Source organism: Papaver somniferum, chromosome 3, assembly GCF_003573695.1.
Source record: "Papaver somniferum cultivar HN1 chromosome 3, ASM357369v1, whole genome shotgun sequence".
Lineage (NCBI taxonomy): Eukaryota > Viridiplantae > Streptophyta > Magnoliopsida > Ranunculales > Papaveraceae > Papaver > Papaver somniferum.
In genome coordinates, this window is record NC_039360.1 from 84,914,106 (window position 1) to 84,935,739 (window position 21,634).

General features: G+C 36.7%; 1 protein-coding gene across 1 annotated transcript; it reads right to left on the bottom strand.

The window, feature by feature from the left end:
• Positions 1-3,746: 3,746 nt before the first annotated feature.
• On the bottom strand, positions 3,747-14,354 carry LOC113356711 (pre-mRNA-processing protein 40A-like). The gene is made up of 30 exons (XM_026599924.1): positions 14,188-14,354; positions 13,040-13,095; positions 12,879-12,947; positions 12,471-12,791; positions 12,203-12,382; positions 11,952-12,028; positions 11,667-11,736; positions 10,373-10,425; positions 10,163-10,220; positions 9,742-10,070; positions 9,600-9,657; positions 9,228-9,326; positions 9,076-9,144; positions 8,922-8,999; positions 8,734-8,820; positions 8,618-8,652; positions 8,432-8,537; positions 7,949-8,029; positions 7,758-7,850; positions 7,632-7,685; positions 7,427-7,543; positions 7,204-7,302; positions 6,631-6,678; positions 6,463-6,549; positions 6,120-6,227; positions 5,963-6,027; positions 5,774-5,876; positions 5,071-5,367; positions 4,836-4,969; positions 3,747-4,106 (listed from the first exon to the last, which is right to left on the bottom strand). The coding sequence occupies exons 2-30, from the start codon at positions 13,070-13,072 to the stop codon at positions 4,085-4,087; spliced, it is 3,030 nt and encodes a 1,009-aa protein (XP_026455709.1). The 5' UTR covers positions 13,073-13,095; positions 14,188-14,354; the 3' UTR covers positions 3,747-4,084.
• Between the last annotated feature and the right edge of the window lie 7,280 nt (positions 14,355-21,634).

Here is a 21,634-nt window from a genome sequence, read left to right on the forward strand (position 1 = left end):
CTTCTTCGGTGGGTATAATAGCATCATTTTGTAAAGAATTGTGGGGGTTAATTTAGTCTAATTAAAGGCTTTTTCGTTTGAATATTTTGTCTTTTAATTCATTTTGGAGTAGTAGCTACTGTATATAAAGGCAATACGTCTTCGCTCTCTCTGTTTGCACTTTGGAAACTTTCTCTTTAGGCCTCCAGAGATTTCATTTACTATATTACTGTCATATCCACGCACTCATAAATATAATAATATAAACAGCATTGCGTGATGTAATACGTCGCAATGCTGGATAAATATTGGTAATTGGTATGATCACAAGCGTCGTCTAATTAATCAAAAGTTTAGCTGAGGTCGATTTTCCACAATAAATTTCTTTGACATGGAGATATGTACTAATTTCTCGACTGCACGCGCGTACGTACTAGATGTGTATAATATTAGGATCGGCATCAATTGATCTGTTATGAAAACCCCAACTGAGTCTTTCGTCCATCAGTTAACGGCTTAAAATGAACTCTACCTTCCTAACAAGAAACATCATGAAAATCTAACCCGATGGAATTATGCTTCAGACTGTATTTACGGTACACCTCGCAACACCGAAGTACCAACGGAAGGTAATTTTTGGGAGATGCTATATAAGTTATAACGGAACATCTCCTCATAAAATGTATATATGAATGATAACATCCTTATATGATACAATCGAGGGTGCATGAAAATCCTTGGCTAGGATTTCTACAGGTGACATAAACAAGCATACTCAAATATTTACTCATATATTCTATATTCCCTGCTGGAATTGGTAGAACTAATCCAATAATCATATTTCTTTAATTAGTTGACGATGAATCGACTTCTATTCAAGTTACTTGCAAAAGTAACTTAATGCATAAATGGCTGAAGAACAGCAAAGTGTAATAATAAAACAAACTATTTCCCTCAAAATATATATAGGCGCCGCTTTAGCATAATACTAAAACGGATATACTAGAAAAAAGAAAGAAAAAAAACGGATACAGCAGCGGAAGCTTTACAAATTACAATGACGAGCATCCTCACCTAAAATTATATTATTCAAAAAAGGAATTGGCATCAACTAGCTAGGCCGCCTGTCATGATTAGTGTTGTTTTGTTACGTTGCAAGGGTTATTTCTAGACTAGTCTTTACTTTTTTTTCCTTTTCTCTTGTTTAGAGTTTAGCAACAGACCCCGAGTCTTCTGGCTAGCTTTTAAGCCCTATCTTATCCATTTACGCAATTTATAGTTCTATAAAGAAGTACGCTAACTTGCTTCTATATTACATGTATGTACTTACAATTCCGTCAAGCGTATGTATGATCGTATTCCATATTATCATATGTTAGTCGTACGTACACTTCTGCAAAGAAATTCGTTTCTACTTCTGCAAACCCTTCGCCTTCTGCAGAAAAAGATGAAGAGAAGTTTGACATCAACTTCCTAATAGTAATATAGGGTGCGTGTGGCCAAATGCATACTGGTCGTACCTAATGATAATTTGAGGTCCACAGATAGCAAATACATATTTTGCTTATCGTTCTGTGATAATGAATTATGCAAAAGCGACGGCATAAAATAGATTAGACGGATTAGGTGCCTGGTCAAAATATAAACAGTATATATTACTATTGAACTAATCAGTCTCTTAGTGCACAAATTAACTAATAACTCTTATAAGACAACATTGAATTTAGACAACGAGAGAGAATAATGCTTTGCTCAAATGTGCTTTCTTATGGTTGGGGGTGATAAAGAAGTAGGTGAGTGCAGATCTGTAGGGTACGAGAAATCAAAATCAGTCCATGGAAATAGAGAAAAAGGTTATTGTTCTCTCCATGAACGTGTTGAAGACTTAATTGACGTCAACTTTTGTTATTTACTTCGTTCTTAAGTTCTTTCAAATTGCCACACCTATGACAATACTAAAGAGATAAAGTTGCTCATTTCCTTTTCTCACCCTTGATAGTTGAAACATTTAACCTGAGATCATGATTGATTTTTGGTGTCTTCATATGCATACAGTAAAAGATTGGATTTGATACATAGCTGCACTTATAGAAAAAGTCGAAACATATGTCTTTGTGCTTTATAATATGCATGTTTCTCATCACTTTCATTCAAAGTATAAGCTGTTGCTTTCTAGCATTTGAACAAAGACCAAATGTTCAGTGTAGTTGAAAGTGATGTCTAGGTATAGAGCTCACCATAATGCATTTGTCACCATAATGCATTTGTCAAGGCAATGGTTGTCTGTAGGTAATCATATAAATACTAGATGATATAATCTGACAAGGATAGGAATGCAGTACTGCACATATAATCTGACAAGGATCGGAATGCAGTATTACAAATCCAAGTTCATAGGCACATAGAAAGTTAGAAACAAGGACAAGTATTAACCAGGGAAAGGTAGTCAAGTACTTAGTATTAGAAACAATGCCATGCTGCTTCACCACCTGACAGAAATGGTGGAGAAAACTAAAGGTGTTGGGCGCAAAATTTCCAGTGGAAACATATTCTAATGACCTCTAGAAAGCCCTCCTAGACCCATAATACCATTAACATCTATGAGTCACATAACACACAAGAACAGCAGAAACTGGAGATTCTCTACGGTTTACATGTTACCCAGATACAACAGATGATTCATGAAAGCTTGGGAAACATGAGCACTGCCTACAGTAGCAAACATTCACAGGGACGGACCAATGAATCTGCCTAACAAATTCTCATTTCATATATCTAAGAAATAACAGATCATCCATGAAGATCTCAGTAAAATATTTGCATTGAGCAAAATAACTCCTTTTCTGATAGAAGTGATCTACTTGATGTGAATACTGAATCATGCCAAATCAACGTCTTAACCCCTCCATGCTTTCATTTTTCCAATCGACTAGTAAACTCTCGTTCTACACATTGTATTTCTCCAGCAACGAATAGGTCCCATTCGTGTCTTCGTCACAAAGAAAATCTATTTTCGTGCTTATAAGTATCCAATGCAAGAAAACTCCTGATGTTCTTAAGAGTAAGTTTCAAAAATTAAGGGCAGCAGAGACAGGCGTAGCACACAATGAATGGCAATGCTGGACCTGTTTTCATCTGACATGCCATTAGCAATATCAAAAGAATATCCAGTACCCGCAACCACCATCCATTACTACCTATATGGCACATTACTGAGAAAAATGACAATTCAGGATCAGAATTGACTAATTTCAAGAGGATCCTTAGCCCAAAAAGAACTATACAGTGACAGGATCATTCAGAACAATAATTCCGAGAAGTGCCATATATTGCTCCAGGACTTCTTAAAATCCATAGAAAATGACGAGTTTCACCATCCTCCATAAAATTCTCATCTTTCGTTGGCTCGGACCTTTTACTATACAAGGATTTAGGTCACTTGTGGCATTGCCCTAATAAATAAAAATACATGTTTGTTTCACTCTTAAGCCAAGGTGTCGCTGAAGTCACTTAGCTAAATGACGGTTCATTGTTTGAGCCGACAGACATGTGTTTGAGCTGACAGGCATGCGTTTCATGCCTTTCCCCTCAGACTGTCAAATGCTTCACTTTTGACTCCAAAGTCTAGGAATGACTTAGAGATGCTTACCTAGTGTGCATATCACAGTTTTCAATGACTTTCTAGGTTAGCTATTCTCACAGGAAGCCTACTTCTAAATAGACATCCAAATGTAGTGGACAAATTACTAAAATAAATAAAAAAAACAAGTAAAAGCAATTTAATGTATCTTATTTATTTGTAAATGTTAGCCATGTAGGTGAACCATACGAAAGTCGAAGCTAACCTTCCAACTCCAAAACATCCGACATATTTCCGAATCTCAAAGTTCACAAAATCACTATCAAAGATATCCTCCTTTTGGTATGAGAGATCAGCTAAGATAACCATTTTAAGCATTATCATCGACATCTCCAAGGCATCTCGCTAAAATCCATTTTTACATCATACCTGGTAAGCTATTCCATGCAGCTGAATTTGATAAGATGCTCCGGATATAACTTTCTTGAACAAAAAGGCACTGCTCAAGCAGGATTCTTTGCACACTCAGGGTTGGGCTTTGTTGGCACTGCAGATAAATAGCCATGATGTTAGCTTACAAAACAGCAACAGAATCCCTTTTTCAACACCTTTTGAAAAAATTAAAGCAAAACACAAGACTACGGATGCGGAATTCATGCGTGTTTTACTGTAAATGAATAGAACCAAGCATAATTCTAGGACAAAGTATACAATCAACCTAAAACGGCATTTATTGAGTTAGAAAGCTTGAATGCACAGATAATAAAACCTCGAAAAGATAACTAGACATCTTATCCTGGAGGAAGTGGAACTAAAAAATGCTGCTTAAAATACACATTATAAAACTATCAACAGACATCCTCTACCAAGCCACCTCCACAGATATTCTATAAAAAAAAGTTTCTTTATGAATCCCCCAAGATTGTGCAAGATCTGGTACCTTTACGTATTTATTGCGTCAAATACGACAGCACATTTAGTCAAGCAAGTAAGTGCATATTACAACCAAAAAATACTTTCTATAATCATACGACGGCACATTTAGTCATACGACGGCACATTATATGACATTATTCCTATAATCCTATGGGCTATCCATCTAAGGAATTTCAATGGACAAAGACTCACAGAATCAAGAATGAAGGATACTTTCTAGTTTGACAACAGCAACATTAACTGAGACATAGATGCGTGCCAGACTATAGTCATTTACAAATTTCTAATCAGCTCAAAATGAATGAGAACAAAAAAGTAGGGCAGGGCAAAGAAGAACTACCGTATCTCCCCATCCTCTCCAAGTTCCCCATCTTCAAGCTCCTCATTAGTGCCATTTCTGCGGGAGCCATCTCTATGATCTTTCCGATGTCTCTTGTGCCCACCTTCACTATCCGAATCAGGCGTGTATGCATGCTGCCCAGATGCAAAATGGGGAAAAAAATATTTTTAACATGCTATGATGCCGGGAATCAAGGAACAAATCAAAACATGGACGCATGATACTATTACGTTACCTTTCTTGATTTTTTCCTAGAACTACTATGTCTTCGTGATTTCTTTGAATCATCTTTCTCCTCCTTCTCAGAACTCATGTCATCTGCCCCACTTTGATGTCGCTTTCGGTGTTTCCTATCCTTATCCTTGTCCCTTTTTCTCTCCTCCTTCACATCAGATGCATCAACAGTGTCGCTCTCTGTATCATCCTTCTTAGAGCGTTCCCTCTCCTTATCCCTATCGCGTTCTCTCTCCTTCTCCTTTCTGTCTTTCTCTTTCCTTTTCTCTTTATCATCTCTTTCTTTTTCTTTCTTTGCCTGTGATCAATAGATATGGACAATTTAAGTAAAACATACTCCACCCAATGGCCAAAGATATTGTAGACCGTTTTTCCGATTTCTACCCTCGTAAAAATAAAGACGGACTATTATCCTGGAACTCATGGTATCACATGCCTAACATCGTGTTTTGTCCCAGGAAACACATAATTAGCACAACTGAACGTTACATAATAATGAAGTCTATTCTATAAGAAAATCACATCCAGAACTTGTCTTGATTCCTAACATGCTGCAAGCATAAAATGCAGAAATTGAATTTCTCAGGAATTAAATAAAACGCATCATACTTTACCAATTTCCCATATTAAAATCTAATTAACAGTACACTTAAAATGAAGAGGATATTAATACATGAGCTGAAACCATATGTTGACATGCATACCTTCTCTTCGTCGCGTTTCCGTTCCTTCTCTTTAGCCTTTTCTTGCAAAAGTCTAATGTAGTCCTCAAATAGCTCCTTCTTATCGCTCTCTTCTGCAATGGATCTGGCCAAGCATAAAAACTAATTAGGATATCGTAAATAGAGGGGTTTGACAGTTGTTTATACAAATAAAGTTGAAAGTCGCAATACCTATACTCTTGGCTGTCTTCAAATAGTGGCTTGCAATCCTCCCAATTTGAAGATGTTGTTATATCCTAAGGTGAGAGAATATATTAGTATGCATGTTTGTGAAGACTATCATCTTATGAAATACTGCAGAATAAGGAAATAAAAATCATTGATATACCTTAATTGAGTGTAATAGATCAGAGAAGTCATCAGCCAGACGTTGACGCTTTTTAGCCTCCTTCTCTTCCTTCTCCTTGATCCTTTCCTGCAGCTCTTCAAATACAAGCTGCAAAACATGTTAGACGTCAGTCTAGACTCGCAACCATGTCGTACACAAACAACACGGACAGAAGAAAAAGAAAGAAAAAAAATAAGCAGGACCATGTCCACGAGTTTTTTTCACTCTATGTAGCGAACAGACCAAGTTCGATTCTCTTTTAAGAACTAGAAACTTACGTTGATAGAGAAGAGGAAAGTTACTACATTATTTTAAATAGGTATACTCTGGGACTTATAGTTACCTGCAAGTTAATATCTGATACAGAGTTCAGATCCTCCGCAATAGCAGCCTTGAACTCTTCATAAGTCAAAGCAGACGACATAGTAATCTGTAAACAAACCAACATATGATATCACAAACAAAACCAAAATTTGCAATCACACGATTTCTGGGAATAAAATGAAATTACCTTTCCCAACTTCAGAGCATCTTTCACCCGAGTTTTATCATCTCGGTACTGTAAGGAAAATAATGAAGTGTTACATAGCAGAAAAAGGAGGAACATTTAATGGACAGTTAACACAAAGTAACTAAATTGTCAACCTTCGAAATAAAAGATGTCCATCCTATCTTACTATACAGATGAGTATGTGAAACATTCGTGAAAAACATAAAAACCAAAGAATATTACATCCAGCAAGATGTGTGAACCTTCTTCCAATAAACTCCTACTAACAACTAAAACCTAATTCCTTCAAATAGCAAACGACTAGTTTGCATCAGTGGTAACAATAATAAATGCCCAAGATTTTAAATGCTTAGCCCGCGGAATCAGGATTTAAACACTTAAATGTGTATTATATAAAACATGCAGTTGATTCCACAGCTAAAGATATCAGAAAATAAATGCATTGACTAGGCCTAGATCCAGAAATTCAGAATAGTTTAGTTTTGAGCATATAATGTAATTCGTAAAAATAAGGGTTGCAAATATATTATAAAGTAAAAATCAGAAGGTTCGTAAACTTGATATGATGACAACCTGTTTCTCCAGCTCTTCGGCAACATCTTCAAACAAATCCTTTGGTGTTGAACCAGACGTGTTCGATGATACAGCCATATAAGCTGGTAAATCCTTTACCTGAAACCAAAAATGGTAATAAACAGCTTAAAGAAAACTAATATAAAACCAGATTAAAATGAATAACATCAATTGTGGACAGCATACCCACAGATAAACCTGGGAAACCAGTAGACAACAGTACCTTCATGCAATAGGTGCGCCAGTGAGTTTTAGCTGTGAGATCGCCAGCAGCAACATGCTCCTCCATCAACTTGCGGAACTCATCGCGGTTTTTACGCTCAGCACGTCTCAATTGCTCCTGAAATTACAATTAAAACCAATAATAAGAAGATAACTTTGAAGTCCATAAAAGTCGCATTAAGAAACATATTATTCTCCTGACCAACCTTCTGAATCCTCCTCTGCTCTTCCTCCTCTTTCTCTAATTCCCGTATATATTCCTACAATGGGTCATAAAACTCAGCACAGAGTTTTCGGGAACAGAACAACTAGTAAACTGGTTCAAGAATCACCTGAAAGATGTCTAAGCGGTCAATTTTTTCAAGCCGTGAGCACCTTTCATCATCCTCTAGGCGATCCTGAACTTTCCGCCATTGGCTGCTGGGCTGCAGTCACAATAGGATAAGTAAATACAAGATCTGCAACAGTATTGAATGTACCAAAAATATACGATACCAAGAGGATACAACTTCGAGTGACATACTTTAATAAAATCACAAGATTCCAGGAATTGTTTGTACTCCGTTATATTCTTCTTGTGCTCCTCCTGTGCTTTTGCCTTTTCCTGTATGAGACCAAAACATGAGTCTAAACACATGCACTTTGTAAACTGTCTAACGGCTATTAAGAATATATCAACAGAAAGTGAGTCCTGTAAGAATGCAGGATGGGAAAGATACAATCATAAATCATAATCAAATATTGACCATGGAAAAAACGACCATAAATAAACAGATCATGGAAAGGAACAAGCTTCACTGAGCGCAGGAAGACCACCACATTGCAACCAGAACATCAGTTCAATATAACATTCTCAACTATCTCGCAAGCACACAAACCTAGTTTCCAAAATACATGATGCGTAGATTTGTGATTTGCACATTAGATTTTCACTATGTAATGGCAGCTCGGCCCTGACATACAATAAAATAAGATGCATAACCATAAAAAATGAAACAATGCATACCTTCTTCTGTAGGTCCAGCGTAAAATTTTCAAAAATATCTTCACGGTCTCTGGCTCGGTCAACAGCTTTATACCGCTCATCATCCTCAAACATTATCATAGCTTTGCTGCATCATAGAGCAAACAGCTTAGCATGTTGAGAAAGATAATATATTCTACTGATCAAGTGAGGGAAAGAGAGACTCACGGCCATCTTGTGGATGATGTAAGCTCTTTTGATTCCTGAAAAATGTTTGGGTAAATGCATCAGAAAATGTTATATAGGAGAGATCACAATAGATTTTTCAAAGAAGCATATCTTACTTCCAACATTTTGGCAAATTCCTCCCGAGCCTTTTTTTGTCTAACACGCCTTTCCTCAGCCTCTTGCTTTTTCCTCTGACCCAAGTACTGGAAAGAAATGACGGCCGACTTAAAAAGTTAGAATACTGACAAGAGATAGCTTAGTTAAAAACACTTATCACAATACAGAAATCTACTTGAAGGTTTACCTCATTAAACGCTTGCTTCCGCTCCCCAAGTGTTTTTAAGGCGCCATATCTTTTGTCATTTATTATTACTCTCATAGCCTAGAATTTCCCTTGAATATCAATATTTCATCCACTTAGAGAAATACATAAAAGAGAGTAAAAATTACTAAGTTACCTGCTCCCAGTTCCAGTCAGATTCCACATTTGCAGATTCCAAGAGCGCTTTAAATGCAATTTTAGCTTCCTGAAGTATGCAAAGTAGATTCAAAAGTTACATCATGCATGATTAAACAAACACATGTATGTCAAGGATAGATTTCCAAGCACCTGTTTATTTGCATAAACCAAGGTTTCTTCTTCAACTGCCTTCTCCTTGGATAGGGTAACATTAATTTTCCCAGCAACTGCCATTCCTTTTCTTGCTTCCTATCAAGATATCGCACCAAATCATATTAAAAACTCTTGAAGAAGCTATAATAGATAAATAGTACTCACAATATGTGAGAAACAATGTAACCAAGAAGGAGGTAAAGAGGAGCAAGAAATGGGCAGACGGCCAAACAGATACAGGCAGAGTCATGATGACCTTTTACTAATTACTAGTTGAATTTCAGGAACCAAAACCTTGACATAATAATCGCTAGCATCAAAAGCAGTTGTTGACAAAGAGCGTAAAGACCATGACACAAACTAGATTACCTCTAAATCTTGGACAGAAGCTCCACCATCTAAAGAATTTGCAATATCTGAAGTACTCCTGTGATCATAAAGAAGGGAAGGAATGATCAGCGCATATTAGACCCATAATCAAATCTTTCATGTAGGAGAAGTATGGACATACGTAGCTGGTGTAGTGGCAACTGGAACTCCACCATCTCTGGAAGTAGAATTAGATAAGGTAGTGACAGCTGCAACTGGAGATTGAACTCCAGCAGCATTTGCTGACAGAACAGGAAGGGATGGTGATCCAGAAGCTGCAATAGTGGGTTGATTTGCAACGGCAACAATTGGTGCAACAGAAACAGGGCTTGTTGTTGTCCCAGATGGTACAGATGATGGTATAGATGCTTCGGGCAACGGAATAGTGAGAGACTCTTGGGGTTGAGAAAGCGAAGCACTTTCTGACTGAGCCCCTTGACTGGCTTCTCTCTCTGCTTGCTCGCGAGCCAACTAGAAGAAATTGCAAAAGGAAACATTAAAAGGAAGAATACAAAGGTGGAGAGACTTAATTAAAGTTTTCTTAAACCACTTCTTATATTCACCTTCAATTCTTCAGGTATTGTCCATTTAGATAGCTTGGTAACCTTATTGTAATAATACCTGCAAATGTTTGAGTATAATTAAAGAGTGAAAATTATTTACAAACAAAAGAAAAACAGCAAACAGGATAAAAAATACATTTTTCAGATTACAAACGTGAAAATAAAATGACTCCGAGAAGTAAAAAAAGTAGAATATAAAGGGGCACCCACTTCCTTCCATCTGAATTAGTGAACTCCTTCCAATCAGTGGATGCATCAGCTCTCTGCACAACACAAAGTTAAACCATTAAATCCTTTGTGAAAGATACGAAATTATAAAAAGGATTATGGGACATTGGCAGACAGTTTGAATCATAGATATCTAATGATCGAATAGATAATAGATAATAACAAGGTGTATCAGGTTAGGTATAAGACTTTTGACAAAGAAACGCATAATGCCAAAGAGTGTGAAGAGACAATGCAGTCTAAAGACGGCTATTTTAAGTAAATCACTGGCTGTTATAATAAGTACCTTGGTATAATGTGAGAACAAATTGAGATGAAAATGAATATCTATTGTTTGAAACTTAAAACATGTAAGAGAATAGGGTCAAAATTTGACAGGTAATGTCAGAGCGAACAACCATGTTACGAACTTGTATAAATCTGCACTGCATGAGATTAATTCAGATGCTGGCAGACATGTTACAACCAAGTACACTAGCATCGAAGATAAGTAGGGGATACAGGGAATACAGACCCGGTAGCAATTCATACCTCTCAGACGGGTAGCACAAGATGCACCTGTGAGCATCATTTTAAAGCTATAGAAGACCAACAAATAGTAAATCATAACCAACTTCACACTTCTCATCGCGAAATTTACAGTTATTGAATATATATGATAAAAAAGAGCACAGAAATACAACTCAAAATGTTTAAGAAACAGCTCACACATATCAACTCAACCTGACCAAGCAGTTACCAGCTTCAAATCGTTTAGAAACATGAACCCCGTAACAGGCATGACAAAGGACATACGATAAGGGTGTATCTAGCAAGTAACATATTTTGTGCAGTAGCATAAACAAGGATCACCTAACATTGACACACTTAAAGGTGGCGTAAAGACTAATTAGATCCAAGAAACTACTAATTGCTTCCCAATTTTAATTTCACACATCAACCAGTTCAAGTCTCTCATGCGATAATAAAAAAAATAAATAGCAATAATTGCCTGCCTTGAGAAAGAGAACCACGCCTTCATAAGTGAGCTTATAGACCAGTCGTTATTTTTCTCCCGACTTCCCAAGACATCTACAAACCCGTAGAAGGACATGCAAAGAAACAGAGAATTCGCATAAACCTATTTTGATCCAGTTAAATATGGTACTATTGTCAACATCCACAAGGAGCAATCACTTTCTACCATTACAAAGCCATTCAGCAGAATGCACAAAACAATCCATCAGGGACAACTACTCAATCATGAGAGAAACAATCACCTAATAACATCACTCACCTCAATTGGTGTCATTAGTTCAACAGGCTTTTCCCAACTAGACTGCTTTGTCTTCTTGTTATAATAATACCTGACAAACAGAAGCACTTGCAATATTCAGAATATAATCCCAAAAAGATAGAAATTAGATAACCAAGTTATGAAATGTGGGGAGCCTAAACGTGAATGCTTGATCACAAAGAGCACTCGAAGAGATCAAACATTTTTAGAGCTTTCTCCAAAGCGAAACAAAAGGGAACACTTCACAGGTCAATATTTCAGTCAAGTGAACACTAAATCACATACCTTCTGCCATCAGTAGACGTGTGTTCTTGCCAATCTGATGATAACTGAATGGAGGGATTTGGTTGAAGATTTGTTGCCTGAAATTTCAAGACAAGGCGAGCAGATATTAGAAGCGGAACATATTCAGAAACTATGAAGATTACGGACATGAAAGAATCTCAATATTCAACATGAGATAAATATAAGACCCCCGCACTACTGAACAATTAAAACATAAGAACATTTTTCAGCAGAATAAATAAGATATTAACTGGAACTGCAGCAGGTGTAGCAGATGATTGCTGGCCCTGCATTGCTGTGGCAACAGGTCCAGATGGCAACCAAGTTTGTCCACTAGCAGGTGCAACCCCTGTATGCATTTGAGAGATTGGCTGGTAATGTGATGATGCGTTAATGTTATTTTGAGACTGGCCATAGGGAGATGGTGCGAACTGCATAACACCAGACAAAACCAAATCAGGGATAACAATTAATGATAACTACCAACAGTATTTCTAATACCGTTAGAAAAACTCTTACAGTATATGAGGAAGGAGGCATCCCACTGCCACCTACACCTGGCATATGCTGGTTGTTTTGGTGAGGCTGAGGCGACTCTGATGTAATAGGCCGGTTTTGCTGCATGAATGGCATCTGAATTGCTTGTGATGGCTGTGGACCATGACCTGGCTGACCAGGTCTTTGATGTAACTGATGCATTGATGGAGGAAAAGGGAGCTGCTGATTCTGAGGAGACGGTCCAACATTTGGTACAGGCATTCCCTGACCAACAGGCCGAAACTGTTCAGACCCTGGAGGAATAAAAGGCTGTCCTTGTTGTTGAGAACCAACGGGCCGAAACTGTAAGACCATGAGAATGTAAACCAACTTGCACGAAACTACTAAAAGAATATAAGAGGACGTAAAACAATGCTCAGGTACACATACCTGCATAGACATGGGTGGGCCAAAGTTCTGAGGAGGACCAGCTGATCCAACAATCGGAGGCCAAAGCGGCTTAACAAAAAATAAAACAGTTATAATCAGTCACTGATTCAAAGTAAGAAAACAGAACTAGATTACATGCAAATGGAAACTTTAAATGCTACCTGGGTCCCAGACGATTGTGAATTACTGGTCATGTCTTCAAAGCTACAAGCCTCTCCTAAACACCAACAAAAATATCAAATTGAAGAAAAAGAAGACGAAACAGAACACTTGAAACATTATATTGAGCTTATGAACACACACACACACACAGGGAGAGAGAGAATAATTTCATATTCATGTTACAGGTGTGCCCTGGTGTATCCACTAATGGCAATTGTTGGGATTTAACAAGTATAACGACGGTATCAGAGAATATAATTCAAACAGAAGACATGTATAGGTAATGAGCTGTGCCTCTGCTTAACTGGTTAGAATGGATACCAATCAATCTTTTCCAAATATTGTAAGAAGTTCCATCTTTAAACCATCTGATGTTCCTAGTATCTCCTACTGTCTTTCACAAACACGTCGAACACCTCCAAAATCAAAACATACTAAACTGTAAGCTGTTAAATGCTTTGCAAAGGGAAAAGCTTCAGAGGTAGATCAAGCCTAGAAATCCGCCAACTCGGACAACCAGCCTAAGTCACTGATGAGAAAGGGCAACACAGCTAGATAACCAATTGCAGTCAGGAATCGTTCATATGTATCAGGCATAATTTTGCTTCGCCTGAGATCACTTCTTATCACTGAACTATAGTTGTTTCTATTTCAGCAAAAAGCCCAAATAGTAATACCCAAGAGAGAATATTTCCAAATAGTAATACCCAAGAGAGAATATTTCCAAGGAGTATGCAATGAAAAATGCAAACATCTCTAATCTTTTAAAGCTAGCACAATATTTCCCAGGAGAGAAGGTTAGAACTAGATCAGCAAGCATATGTCCCCATAATAATTGCTTCTAGGCATAATCAATACAAGGAAACAACAACAAATCCTTAACTCACAGAAACTCAAAATCTCAAACCCTAACCCTAATAGTGAAATCGCCAAACAAAAAACTCAACTTAAATTCCATTTTAAATTAACCTAAAACCCTAACTTTGTTATCTCCAACAACATAATCTAAATTTTATTTTATACATTGTTACTAACGAGGTATGAATATTCCAGCATCAAGAGGGAAGCAAACATGATGATTAAACAAGATCAAACAGAAAAGAAAACTTCAAGAGATAAGAACAGAAAAAGGTTACACAAATCATACCAGTTTCAGGAAATTCACAGAGACCTCGTTTCTGGTTTACAGAAAATCTCTCTCTAGTCTTTATCCCTCTCGTTGGAATAACCCCTGATTCGCAAAAACCTGTCTGAGAATTCAACCCCTGGAAGTCCTGAATTTTATTACTCTCTACACACTCTCTTCAAAACTTATTCGTGTTATATATCCCCACTGGTAAAAAAAGAGCGATTTTTTGGGACCATGGTTTTTTTTTTGGGACCATGGTTTTTTTTTTAGGTAAAGGCATTAGAAGTAATTCTAGATCATCCCATATCTAGTTATTTATTTAATATCTAATTTATCCTTTTAATTAATTTTAGGTTATGATTAGTGCATGATTAGCTAAAAACAATTAGTGAGATTAAATTAAAAGACGGGTTTATTATTAGTTGAGTAGAATTATTGAGAAGAGTTAGAGAAGATGAAGGAGAAAAACATGGAAAATAAATTTTTTTTCCAATTCACTAAGTTTGAGTATTCAAATGATGAAAACTCATCTGATTCTTCATTTCCATCCTCTCCTAGAATATTTGTAATCTTCAAAATGATCCGGATTTGAACTGGATTTTGAACAGTTCGGTTACTTTATATGAAGAACAAGTAACCGAACTCATCTGAAGCTGTAGTTCGGTTGCCCCGTGAGATGAACAAGTAACCGAACTCATCTGAAAGTGTAGTTCGGTTACTTGTTCCAAACACGCAGGTTACCGAACTCTCTAATAATTTCTAGGAGTTACAGCGTTCTGTTCGGTTGGCTCTCAACTAACCGAACTTTGGTGTACAAAGTTCGGTTGGTTCGCAAACTGCATGCACTTTTGATCTAACCGAACTTTACGTAATATAAGAGTATATAAGTTTACAAAGTTCGATTCTTTCGCAAACTTGAACCTAACAACTAACCAACCGAACTCTGAGTTCGGTTTTTGCGACAAAATTGTGAAGTTACCGAACTTAACAAACAAACAAAAATGTGAAGTTCCAGCATCTATTGGCTAAGTTCGGTTACTTTGTAGTTTTAAAATTTTTTGCGAACAAACCGAACTCTATTGGCTAAGTTCGGTTATTTTGGAACTCAACATAGTGGCCACAACAACACAGTTCGGTTAGACTGGATTTGTTTTTTTTCGGTTCTAAGGGTGGAGTTCGGTTACTTTGTAATTTTAAATTTTTTTGCGAAACAACCGAACAGAGAGTTCGGTGACTTAGTTTTAAATCCAATAGAACCGAACTGTTCTTCGTGTTCTTCATTTTCAATAAGTTCGGTTAATAAACTAGGGTTTTTTGGAAAATCGACCTAACCGAACATGGCTCTGTAACTCCTATTAAAACCCTATTTTGATGATTTCTATTCGATTGAAGCAATCAAAATCAAATTAAAGCTAAGGGTTTGTTGGAAAATACCTCCGGAGTGGTCCCATGGCAGAATCAGGTTGCGGCTGGCGTCTTTTATACTCGATAAAATTATTATGTAACCGAACTTAATTGTGATTGCATTGATGTTGTTACATTTCTTAAATAGGCGGTGGTGGTGGTGGTGGGAGGAGGTGGTGGTAATCGGTGGTTGGTGGTGGTGATAATTGGAGGTGGTGGTGGTGGTAATCGGCGGTGGTGGGTGATGGTGGTGGGAGGAGGTGGTGGTTATATATATATAAGTGGTTATTAGGTTGGTTTTAAATTAAATTAGGTTAAGGGTAGGTTAGTCATTTCAACGTTTTAGGACACCCCTTATCACTATAGGGAAGGTGGCCTAATAAAACCATGGTCCCCTCAAAAAAACCTTGGTCCCTAAAAAATCATTCTGAAAAAAGCCTACTTAATAATATAAGGTCCAGGTCCAGCACATGGTACGTCGGATCGGCAGCTACCGACCCAATACGAAACAAATGGATGATCCACTGCAAAGGCACGGGGGTAGTGGATCAACCAATCCATACCAAAACCGGATTTGGCCGTTCAATCCGACTCTCCTTTTTCAAGTTTTATTTTTCCATATACAAATGGCGCTCTGGGCGTCGATAGGTGCCAGATTACCCGGAACCATATACCAAAAACCGAGTGCTTCGATCTTAGTTTCAAATCCTAAATTTGGACTCACTGTCCACTTTACCAATGATGGGTGTTGAAAACAATAAACTTTCAGATCATAAACGTTTTTATCCATTGGGTATCCTTTATTTTGTTTTGATAACACTTCAGAAGTTACTTTCCGACAGCTGAAATTAAAAAAATCAAAATTTAATTTGAAAACAAAATTTCATATTGACTTCTAGAAACAAAAAATTTAGCATTTTGTTCTAGCACGTTTGGATACCAGGAGCAGGAGTGTTTATTTTTCTTCAGGAGCAAAAGTCAGAAGCATAGATATTTTGTTTCACAAAAAGTTGACTTTTTTGCTTATAGAAGCCGAAATTTTATACCCAAACTAACTTCTTGCTTTTTGACTTCTATAAGTTGAAAAGATGTGTATCCAGATGCGCTTAGGGCTGTCAATGGGTCCGGGTCCTCCCCGGTATCACTGAACCCGGACCCTACTTATAAAGTTCGGGTCCGGTTCCTAACGATTTCAGGTCTGGTTCCTAAACTTGTGGACCCAGAACCGGACCCGTTTAAAGTCCCGGGTACCCGTTGGGTATTAAAAAAACTATAAAGAAAATCTTAAAAATGTTGTAGTATGATAACAGGGAAAGGTAAAGAGACAGATAGTTTCTATTCATAACAGTAATAGGGTTACATGGATACAATGACATATATATACATGGAAAGGCAAACCCTAGTTGGGCCGCACACCTATGGGACGTAGGCTCTACAACACTCCACCTTGTGCGGTCCAACAGAACTTCACATGCAGTGCTTCACATATAGTGTTTCGAATGTAGTTCTTCAAATGTCGTTCTTTCCTTGATGACTTGTGCCGAAGTCAATTGCCTCATTAAAACTTTGACAAGGAAAAACCCATTGGGACAAAACCTTGGTACAACTCTTCACATGTTGTTTCGTATTTTACATGTAGTTCATCACATGCAATACAATCTTCAAAGATCGACGCGTCTAAGTTAATTGCCTCGTTAAAACTTCGTCAGGGAAACCCAAAAGGACAAAACCTGAACTAAAGAAAAAGAGTACAATACTAATTAAACTTAGAACATAGTTGGATGCGTATACGTTGCCTCACTAAAACCTTGACAAGGAAAACCCGGTGGTATAAAACCTTGACGAAGGGAAAAGAGTACAACGTGACAGATGCAAGTAAAGGTAATTTGTTGCAGATGATCACTTTGCTCCGTTGAAGTTGACTAGTTGCTTCACAACTTCTAAGGCAGAAAATCCTCGTGGGAAAGACAATAGCTTTAGCTAGGAAATTACATTCCCGGTGTTTGTTGTTGTCTCATTAAGAACCTTGCCAGGCAACAAAACCCTGTGGGAAAAAGTAACCTCGGTGAAGGAAAAGAGTTCAACAAACCATTAGATGCTCCCCCTGATGTCAGACAATTTTCATTAGTCTAATGCAGTCAAAAGTGAAAAGTGGGGGTACAACAACCACACTCAATATTTCGCTTAGCAATCTGTATGGACAAACTCCAATATACTTTCTAGAGAATCAACTAGACAGTCATACTCAATCTAGATAAAAAATATATCAAAGAGTTTATATCTCAATCTCTCGATTTGATATATACTCAAGCAAATAAAAATCTGCGAGTCTTTATCAAATACTAGAGAGATAACTTGGATGGTACCAAAGACCAACATCCAAGTGTCAATCAATTTAAATCAACAACCAAAAGGTCGGATATTCTAATTGTTTGAACAACGCACAATCTGTGATATTTCAATTATATAACAAAATATAATGCGGAAAAGAAATAACACAGACACCTGAATTTTGTTAACGAGGAAACCGCAAATGCAAAAAAAAAACCCGGGACCTAGTCCAGATTGAATACACACTGTATTAAGCCGCTACAGACACTAGCCTGCTCCAAATTAACTTCGGTCTGGACTGTAGTTGAACCCCAATCAATCTCACATTGATCCAAGACACAGTTATGCTCCTACGTCTTTGATCCCAGCAGGATACTACGTACTTGATTCTCTTAGATGATCTCACCCACAACTAAGAGTTGCTACGACCCAAAGTCGAAGACTTTAATAAACAAATCTGTATCACACAGAAAAGTCTACGTTAATAGATAAATCCGTCTCCCATGAATATACCTACGACTTTTGTTCCGTCTTTTGATAAATCAAGGTGAACATGAACCAATTGATAAACCGGACTTATATTCCTGAAGAACAGCCTAATATTATCAATCACCTCACAATAATCCTAATCGACGCAGCGAAAAAAGATATTGTGGAATCACAAACGATAAGACGAAGTGTTTGTGATTTCTTTTATATCTTGCCTATCGGAGATATCAATCTCAAGCCAATTATTACAATTGTACTCGTACGACAGAAACATCAAGATCAGATCACACAACTACAAGAAAGTAGTATCGGTCTGGCTTCACAATCATAATGAAGTCTTTAAGTCGTTAACCTGGTTTAGAAGAAGAAACCAAAGCTTAAAGGAGAATCGACTCTAGCTTAGCAAAACTAGTATCACATAGAAGGTGTGGGGATTAAGTTTCCCAGTTGCTAGAGTTCTCCCTTATATAGTCTTTCAAATCAGGGTTTGCAATCAATGTTAGCTTGATAACAAAGCATTCAATACTCACCGTTAGATGAAAACCTGATTTAGATTCAAGCTAATATCTTTCAACCGTTAGATCGAAAACTAAATTGTTACACGCAAATGAAATGCACGTTTCTAGGCTTGTGTAATCGTACCCAAACTTGTACATTTGTTGGTTCAACAATAGTCAACCAAATGGTTAGCCATATGATCACTTTCATATCAACCATATTCTTCTTCACCATAACTAGTTCAAATGACTCAAATGAACTAGTTAGAGAGTTGTTCAATTGCAAGGAAATCTTATGTAACTACACAAGACACAATCGAAGCAAAAACGATTTGATTCACTCGAATAGGTTCACGAACTATAGCCATGGTTTGTAATTTGCATTCCTTAGTTTATATAAGAATAATTCACAAACATCGTTTTTAGATATAACCTACTCAAGTTCGCGGACTGGGTAACCTATTCAGCTAATGAAATATGTGTCAAACTATCATGTAGACAACAATTTAGGATCAAAATATAGAATCTAACCATACGAATTTGATTGAATAAAGGAAAGAAAAAAAAGGTAAGTGTATTGACTTGGTAAATTTCTTGTTGCCATTAATGTTGATGTCTAGGGCATGACCTTCTCCAAGAATATAGTGTGTTTGTTTTCCTTTAAACTTCCTATATCTCTTGTAGTTGACTACTAATACATGATACTTACATTACAACGCTTGTATCATTCTCAGTAAAATGCTTAAACCAATATTTGCAACTCTCTTTGGTATGAGTCAGAATTGCATCTTTGTCCCATTATAGGTAGATACATTTACTTTGTATCATTATTACTGGAGCCAGAATTACATCTCTGACTCATGAAAACTTTTGTGAGTTTGTTTCCACAAAACGTGAGGTGCGCTTTTAATTACAGTATATCATTGTCAAAGTTATTGACTCATTATAGTCTAACAAGTGGATAACATACCACTGAACATTCAAGTTTGGGGGAAAATGAATGTTTCGACAAACTTCCTTCAAAGCATTACATCGTCTGAAGTTAATATGTCGCCTTGGAAATGTTGAAGGTATGGCTTCCTCTTTAAAAGGTGTATCTTTACAAGTTGAATATTTTTATGACGAAAGTATTTTACTTTTGCACACAAACTTCCACATCATAGACTCTTTAATAGTGCTCAAGTACTTCTGAGTTCAAAAGGTCAAATTAGAGTCGAATTGGTTTAGTCAAAGTATCGTCAACTATTTGGTCAAGACCCGGTCCATTGGGTTGACAAGGTCATGGTTAATGAATATAAACATATATGGTCTATTATATATGAAATATTCAGGCCAATTGATAATAAGTTTGAAACTATTAGCATATGAGCCCAAAACATATCGTTAACCCTAAAAATTGACAAAATTCTTCTTTCAACTGTTCTGATTGGAAGATAAATGCATCATCGTCCGATCATGATGCAATTTGTACCGTAGATTAATCATAATATTAAGACAAACATATTAAAATTTCAAAGACATCCAACGGCTATATAAAAAGATATCTATGACGCCGTATGATTGTTTCCGATTCACGTTTCTGTGGACGCAACTGGAAATATCACGTACTTTGGATTACTTTCCATGGTTGGATCTTTATGAAATTTTTACAGTATCTATATGAGGATTAACATATGCCACATATAAAAATTACAGAATAATCCAACAGTTAAAATTATATGAAACCTAGGTTTTTCGACGCTGTTATAATTAGGATTTTCTGAACGAAGATAGTTCTACTAAAATCAGAATTTGAAGATTGCATCATATTCCAATTTGATTGAAATTTTAAAAAAGTAAATAAAGACTAATTGGGTTGAACATACAAAAGTTTCATGAAAATCTAATGGTGAAATCTCTATGTTTGATAATCATGCTTTCGTGGAACCCTAATATATACTATGAAACGAAATTTCTTTGTTCAAAAGAAATACCTGGTAACGTATCCATGGAAAAAAAATCAACCGATCTAATCTAGCTCTGCGGTATAGCTTCGTGCATGATAACGTGTTGTAGTAGGATAATATGGAAAGGTAAAGAGACAGAGAGTTTCTATTCATAACAGTAATAGGGTTACACGGATACAATGACATATATATACATGGAAAGACAAACCCTAGTTGGGCCGCACATCTATGGGACGTAGGCCCTACACCAAAAAACTTAATTTCTTTCTCTTTTTAACTCGAATCTAAATCATTTTTATAAAAATTTATTATTATTTCTTTATTAATGTACTAAATAAAGATTAAATATAAGGAAAAAATGAAAAATGAAAAAAAAATCAAAGCCGAAACTAGCAAAATATCTATAATTTTTCTAAAAAGATGAGTAAAAGGATAAATAATCGGGTACCCATTAACCGCGGTACCCGCCGGGTATTACCCGTCGGGTCCTAAGTTGCTAATGGTCCAACTCTAGGACCCATAACCAGACCCGAATTTAGCGGGTTCGGCTCCGGTTCCGGGTAATGGGTACCCATTGACAACCCTAAACGCGCTGGAAGCAAATTGTTTTCGTTTTTGACTCTGAGATTGACTTATGTTTATGGTATCCAAATGGGTTATTCTAGTTATCAATGTATAGGTATTGAAAATGGGAAGGCGCTAAAGTTTTAGTTTTAACCTAATAGAAAATTCCTTGTGTGATCTTTTATTCAAAGATATTTAAATAAGGGATGTCCTTGGATAATCATTATTTAAGAT